General features: G+C 37.5%; 1 protein-coding gene across 1 annotated transcript; it reads left to right on the forward strand.

The window, feature by feature from the left end:
* Positions 1–2,833: 2,833 nt before the first annotated feature.
* LOC119478420 (glycolipid transfer protein-like) lies at positions 2,834–6,156 on the forward strand. Its single transcript, XM_037753143.1, has 5 exons — positions 2,834–3,032; positions 3,424–3,482; positions 3,625–3,758; positions 3,835–3,985; positions 5,146–6,156. Exons 1-5 carry the CDS (start codon positions 2,930–2,932, stop codon positions 5,326–5,328), a joined length of 630 nt encoding a protein of 209 aa, XP_037609071.1. The 5' UTR covers positions 2,834–2,929; the 3' UTR covers positions 5,329–6,156.
* The last annotated feature ends 1,484 nt before the right edge of the window (positions 6,157–7,640 follow it).

The raw sequence follows: 7,640 nt of genomic DNA on the forward strand, positions 1-7,640 counted from the left end.
GGTGCTATTGATGACATTCAGACACTAATGCTGCATTCTCCCTCCCCCCGTTCCATTGAATTTACTTCACAACACAAAAGTCGTTGCCAGGTGTTTACCGTCAATATCAGCCATCTATCCGATTTTTTTCCACACTAACTGACGACCCAGAGATACCACGTGATACCAACGTTGTTTTACTATTGGCTCACAAGCCTTGTTAGAATTGGAAATTGAACTTCCACAGAGATAAACAATTTTTTTTTTAACCCGCCAAAATGTTTAAAATGATTAATTCACAGTCATAATATTTTTTTTCAGGAAAGGCCATACTTTTATTTGGCACCTTTCTAAAGGCTTTGTGGATGTATTATTATTATTTTTTTAAATATTCGTCTTCATAAAAATGTGATCATTTTGTTAAATTTGTTTCATCTTCTTTGTTATGGTTGCCATCGGAGAACTAGTCATGCAGACCGTCTTGTGATTTAGCCACCATACTTTCATTTTCCTTTTTTTTTTTGCACAGATGTTCTTAATGCAAAAGTATGCAACGTTTCAGTAACTCAGTAATGTCCATTATACTTTAACATCTATCTAAAGTTTGCAAACATTAACCACCATAGTGATCATACCAGACCAAGTGAGGCTGCTTTGGCATAAACTCCTGAGTGTAATGAATTGAGTAATTGTGCCATTTTATTGCTGATGAGTTCAACTTTTCATATGCAAGATGAAGAACGTGTTACTTCTTCTTTCACAAAGTTACAAAGTTCCGCTTTAAATCTTTATTTCAAACCAAAATCTCATGATTGGGCCATGAGCTCACACACTTTAATAGGCTACTCTATCAAAAAGTAAGCACAACTACTATCCTAGTCAAGTATACTTTTCTGTAGGCCTTTAAGGCACGAATACTTCATTATATTATATTACATTTCTTAAGTATATCTAGATCAAAAGGTTAAGTACAAGTAGGCCTATAAGCCAAGTATACTTAGACTTTACTGTGTACTTGTCAGTATTAGCCAAGTATACTTAGACTTTTCTGTAGACTTGTCAGTATGATTCAAATATACTGAGACTTTTCTGTATACTTGTCAGTATTAGCCAAGTATACTTAAACGTTTCTGTATACTTGTCAGTATTAGCCAAGTATACTTAAACGTTTCTGTATACTTGTCAGTATTAGCCAAGTATACTTAGACTCTTCTGTATACTTGTCAGTATAAGCCATCATGCATACTTAACACTTTTCTGTATACTTGTCAGTATGAGCCAAGTATACTTAAACGATTCTGTATACTTGTCAGTATTAGCCAAACATACTTAGACTTTTCTGTATACTTGTCAGTATGAGCCAAGTATACTTAAACATTTCTGTATACTTGTCAGTATTAGCCAAGTATACTTAAACGTTTCTGTATACTTGTCAGTATTAGCCAAGTATACTTAAACGTTTCTGTATACTTGTCAGTATTAGCCAAGTATACTTAGACTCTTCTGTATACTTGTCAGTATAAGCCATCATGCATACTTAACACTTTTCTGTATACTTGTCAGTATGAGCCAAGTATACTTAAACGATTCTGTATACTTGTCAGTATTAGCCAAACATACTTAGACTTTTCTGTATACTTGTCAGTATGAGCCAAGTATACTTAAACATTTCTGTATACTTGTCAGTATTAGCCAAGTATACTTAAACGTTTCTGTATACTTGTCAGTATTAGCCAAGTATACTTAAACGTTTCTGTATACTTGTCAGTATTAGCCAAGTATACTTAGACTCTTCTGTATACTTGTCAGTATAAGCCATCATGCATACTTAACACTTTTCTGTATACTTGTCAGTATGAGCCAAGTATACTTAAACGATTCTGTATACTTGTCAGTATTAGCCAAACATACTTAGACTTTTCTGTATACTTGTCAGTATGAGCCAAGTATACTTAAACATTTCTGTATACTTGTCAGTATTAGCCAAGTATACTTAAACGTTTCTGTATACTTGTCAGTATTAGCCAAGTATACTTAAACGTTTCTGTATACTTGTCAGTATTAGCCAAGTATACTTAGACTCTTCTGTATACTTGTCAGTATAAGCCATCATGCATACTTAACACTTTTCTGTATACTTGTCAGTATGAGCCAAGTATACTTAAACGATTCTGTATACTTGTCAGTATTAGCCAAACATACTTAGACTTTTCTGTATACTTGTCAGTATGAGCCAAGTATACTTAAACATTTCTGTATACTTGTCAGTATTAGCCAAGTATACTTAGACTTTTCTTAATACTTGTCGGTATTAGCCAAGTATACTTAGACTTTTCTTGTCAGTATAAGCCAACTATACATATGTATACTTTTGTTTAGTATATCTCTGATAATTACATAAAAAATAAACCGAAACTCTTATTTTAAGTTTAAAAGAAGTATACTAATGGCACACTTGAATACACTTCTCTTTGGTAAGGGGAAGTAACCTACAGTAGGCTATTCTATTCGAAAATACTCCAAAATGAAACTAAAAATATAGATTTTAAGATTATGGTCGTGAACGAACGAGTTCCAGTAATATGCGATAAGTGCGTGTATTTAGTTATACTTTCCACCCCTGGTTTCAACCCTGACATATACATACACACTGTAACTTAAAGCCTCCCACTGCCTGCCTCTGTGGTTGAAAACAATCCCTGCCTTAGGTTTAATAAAGTATAATTCATACCTCAACTAGCTACATTGTCGTCTTGGTGTTTTAGTGTGTGTTGTGTGGACAAACAGCGGTTTTCAACACGCCCATGTACAGTATAATGTCCCACCTGTTGGAGAAGGACTGAAGCGATAGGAGGCTGGTTTTGCTTCCCCACCCATCTGACAAGACGAGTTCCGGGTTCTTTCGCTGCTCGCTACCGCCGCGTCGCTTCATCACAACGCGCGCACCATAATGGCTCTTTTACTGGATAACCAATTCAAAGAGCTGCCTCCAGACAAGGCGATAGACACAAAGTTATTCCTGGAGACTGTCGCTCACATTCCTTCATTTTTCGGTGAGTATACCTCCACTTGAAGCCGATAGAAAACAGACACAATGTGATGTTTCTGCTGTCGCTGTCACGCTTCATACTTTGCTGACTTGTTCCTCATGACACGTTCAATGACTTGTCACTACAGTCTGATATTTCATACATGCCACAAGTGGAGCTGTGCTGGTTACGGTGGCAGCTGTGGCAGTTTCAGCCTATAGAGAAACTCTTTGTTTACTCACTGAACAGAGCACACATTGGCCTCATTGTGCCTTTTACTGACACTATCTGCATTCACGGCATTTCTGTTTGTGCGTAAAGGCTTATTTGTATCCCCCTCCCCCCTTTGAGCAAGTGTAATGAAGTCATTCATATTTTATTGCCTTGCTCTCAAATGTCTCTTTTTCTCTTTCAGACTGCTTGGGATCAAATGTATTTGCAATCATCAAATCAGACATTAATGGCAATATAATGGTAAGATAACAGGTCTGTCTGTGTTTGTTTATGCCTCTGGTGTGTTGTCATACCACTGTTATGAATATTTAAATATAAGTTGGGAGGTCAATGGTGCAAGCTCCTACATGCAAATTCAAACCCAAATGTGCATTTTTTTCAGAAAATTAAAGGGGTGTATGTGAAGGATCCTGCCAAGTACGTCACCCTGCAGGACATTGTGGAGGCGGAGCGAGAAGCCCATCCAAAAGAATGGCCAAAAGTTGGAGCAACATTAGCTCTGATGTGGCTGAAAAGGTCAGCACCTCCCTGATTGTTATGTCATACTGTATGTTGAACTTTCAACTTTTCTAATCCTGGGTCTTTCCTGCAGGGGTCTCCGTTTCATACAAATCCTGCTGCAGAGTTTGGCAGATGGAGAAAAAGATGAGAACAACCCAAACCTGATTCGGATCAATGTCACCAAAGCCTACGAACAAGCGCTGAAGAGATACCACGGCTGGGTTGTTCAAAAGATTTTCCACGTGAGGAAAATGTCCCCTCTACTGTTGTTCTTCATGATTTATAGTAATGTAATAGATGAATACATTAGCCCATTTGAAGCTGTGGTGGTGTGGCCAGGGGCAGACTTTAGCATTAGGCAAGGTAGGTAACTGCCTGGGGCCCCCAACTAAAAGGGCCCTAAACAACTATAGATTTATTATGATGTTTAGATATGAAACATATTGAATTATGTTACTATTCAAACTCATTGTACTCTGAAATAACTTACAAAAGGCCCCCAAATCACTTAAAAATATGGGAAAACAATATTGGAAAACATTGTACTAATACATTTACCTGGTTACATTGCAGATTCATAAAATATAACAATTAAAATGTGATGCATTATTATTCATTAAACTATCGAGCATCATATTAGAATCGAAAGCTCCACCTTGAACAGACTTTAAGTAAATTTAAGTAGGCTACATTGTGCTGATAATACCTCTTTTTCACACTTCACTTGGAGTAAACATTTGAATGCAGGACTTTTACTGAGCGGTATTAATCGTTTTACTATTAATAGTTAATAGTTTTTGCGCAGCCTTCTTCTTCTACCACTGCCAATACCAACATTCCCAGTTAAAGGATGAAAAGTAAAGCAAGATTACGTTTGTCCTTGGGGGTCCCCCATATCACTAAATCCACCCTTGAAAGACACAGCCAGGTTGTGGCTAATCGGCAACATCGGTGATAACGTTAGTATAACTGCGGTCGATGAGCCGCGGTCTGCCCGCTCGCTACAGATGACAAGAGCCCTGAACCCCCACCCCCTGCTGTGTGCTTGTTTATCCAAAGTTTATTCATATTGAACGGGCGTGTTCAAATTGCACCAAATTCGACAAAGCACTCCATGGGGTCCCCAGCAATACACCCGCCAAGTGGGAAGTCGATCGGATGAGTGGGTCTCGAGATATGCAATGGACACACAGACAGAGATTCGTTGCTTTGTAGTTACATGGATTGCAAAAAATAAGGTGTTTCTGTAATTTGGGCTACCAGAAACACCTTATTCTTTGCTATTGTATTATATTTTACGTGCTAGTCGTGTTCCCATATCCTGTATTTAACTACATCTTTCTTGTTTTTCATTTATATATTATGAGCCTTACATTTTTTTTACTTTTTTTGTCTGTTGCAGGTAGCGTTAATTGCAGCTCCCTACAAATCAAACTTCCTCAAGGCTCTGTCAAAAGGAGAAGAAGTGGAAGAGGAAGACTGTCTGGCAAATGTGCGTCAGTTCCTGGTGAATTACACCACCACTGTAGATGCCATCTACGACATGTACACAACTCTGAACGCGGAGCTGGACTACACTGTTTGATGATGTCCCAGGACATCCGTCAAACCTCTCAGGTGTCAGATGAGTCCTGTTTTCAAAGATGTTTTTAATAGGATTGTTTTATTTTTTCCTTCCAGTGTGGTATTTATGACTTTGATGATGCCTTTCTAAATATTACTACTATATTTTTGGTCTTAAATTATAAAAAATGCCTTAATTTTAAACAAAACATTATGCAGAAGGTTATGTTTTTGTCCTTATATATCATTTCAAGTAATTGAAGGATTGTTCCAGCAACAGTGTAGCTCTCACTCTTATGCAGAATGAAGGTATTGTGTGGGCTTTATATATGACATTAACAGTTAGTAACTTCTCAAGAGAAGAATACACGACTGTAAACACTGTTATTATCACATTATCACAGTCAGATGTTCTCTGTCTCCTGAGCCTTGGAGTTTCCTCCACTGTTAACCTGGGAGCCTCAGTAGTCATTGAAAATGTTAACAGCCCATTTCAGGTGAGCATTAATCCACTTGTGCCTTGGTGTTTTTGTAAAAATACACAATGTTTTCAAATAAGCTCAGAATCAATATATTTGTAATTCCATTTTTACCTCCAAAACAAAAGGGCTAAACCTGTGTGTTGTGTCTGTGTTGAGTCAGAAGGTGTGGTCGACTTGTGTTTGCTTTGTAAGTATTGTTCTGTGGCGTGCTTTGTTCCTATTAACAACTTAATAACTTATTGATTAGATCCACATTTTCTGTATGAATACCATTACATATTCTGTTTGTGTCTGGATTACAAACTATGATCAAATTTGTTCTTATCACAAGATCTTAATGTTTGATTAAAAATAAAAAAAAAGTGTTACTACTTTAATTGAGCGACTCTTAACTGACAAAAATCACTTGCAGTACATGGATTTTACTCCAGGGGGCGATATTTACTTAGATTTTGTCCTTTTTTTAATCACATTTGTGCTGACGCCACTGCATGAAATATTTTAAATTATGTCCTGTGATAAAAATCATACACTATATGCAATGCAGATACAGTTCCAGTCTTTACCAGATCTTAAATTATTCTGAACAGCAGTTCTGATTTATGTTAATAATTTTGCAAGTTGTGCATTTTCAAAAGCTCTTTTGGTGGACCACAATTTGATTTTCACTTATTTCTGAGGCTGATTGATGAAATTTTTTTGAACACTGATGATTTTGAACACAAATTTTTCCAAACATCAGCAGTAAATTGGATAAAAATCCCCTCTCTTCTTCACGTCCCCTAATCCCCCAGATCACCCAGCCTTCTCCTCTGCCCAGTCTTACTTATCTGAAGTGTGTCCCAGAGGCCGGAGTGGCTCTGGTTCCTCTCCCAGAGGAGCCCGAGCTAATCGTCTGTGAGCGAGAGCGAGAGGAGCATGTCTGTAATCCTGTAGGTTTATCAGAGAGCAGAGCGGCCTGGCCTGTCCCGACTGATAGATAGGATGGAAAAGCTCCAAGCGACCACAATAGGCTAAAGACAGGAAATCATTTACAACAATGCCTCAATGACAAAGCCGCTGACCTTTAACTCTGAAATATTTGTTATTTGCAATGAGGTCATCAGCTGAATATTGCCGTTTTATTCCCGGCAGTGTGTCTAAAGCCATTATTCACGGCATCTAGCTTATTTGTTTTGTAATGGACTACTTAAAACGGGTGTGCGTTTTTATGTCTACGGTGACCTAAACCACATTACCGCTATAGAGCATCCAATTTAGGAAGACAAATGAAGCAAAATAAGAGGTGCAGGCAGGCACGCCGCCATCTAAGATTAGCAATTTAATAGCTGGGTAACAGCAAGCCCATTTCTACATAATGTGAACAGTTATATTCTCGTGGATTTATCTTCAGGAAAGCATGTATTTTTCATACACAAATGTAATATAAGAGAAGGAGAGGACCTGTACATTTTCATTTATGCATTTTGAAGTATTCAATGGCTTCTGCCTCAAGCGTCGGCCATCCATCTCTAGACTAACGCAATTCACTATGATAACAAAATTAGCACTTTCAACCCATTTATAGAGGAGTCCAATATCTTTCAGCTAAGGATTGATTTACATCGCATTATAAACACGAGATCCTCCAGTGAAAAGAGAGATCTTAATAAAATCAGATCTATGACTGAAAAAAAGCGACTTGCCAGGTGGTTAAGCCTTAAATCCCTTTTGCAATAAAACCAGATCTTTCCACAACTAGTTTATCATTCATGAATAAAATAAAACCGTCGTCTTCAGCAGCCGCATGTCTGGCAGATAATACCAAATAATGCGTAATAACACAAACTTGGTGCTGGGTTTTAGAAAATTT

The sequence above is a fragment of the Sebastes umbrosus genome, chromosome 19 (assembly GCF_015220745.1).
Source record: "Sebastes umbrosus isolate fSebUmb1 chromosome 19, fSebUmb1.pri, whole genome shotgun sequence".
NCBI classification, from domain to species: Eukaryota; Metazoa; Chordata; class Actinopteri; order Perciformes; family Sebastidae; genus Sebastes; species Sebastes umbrosus.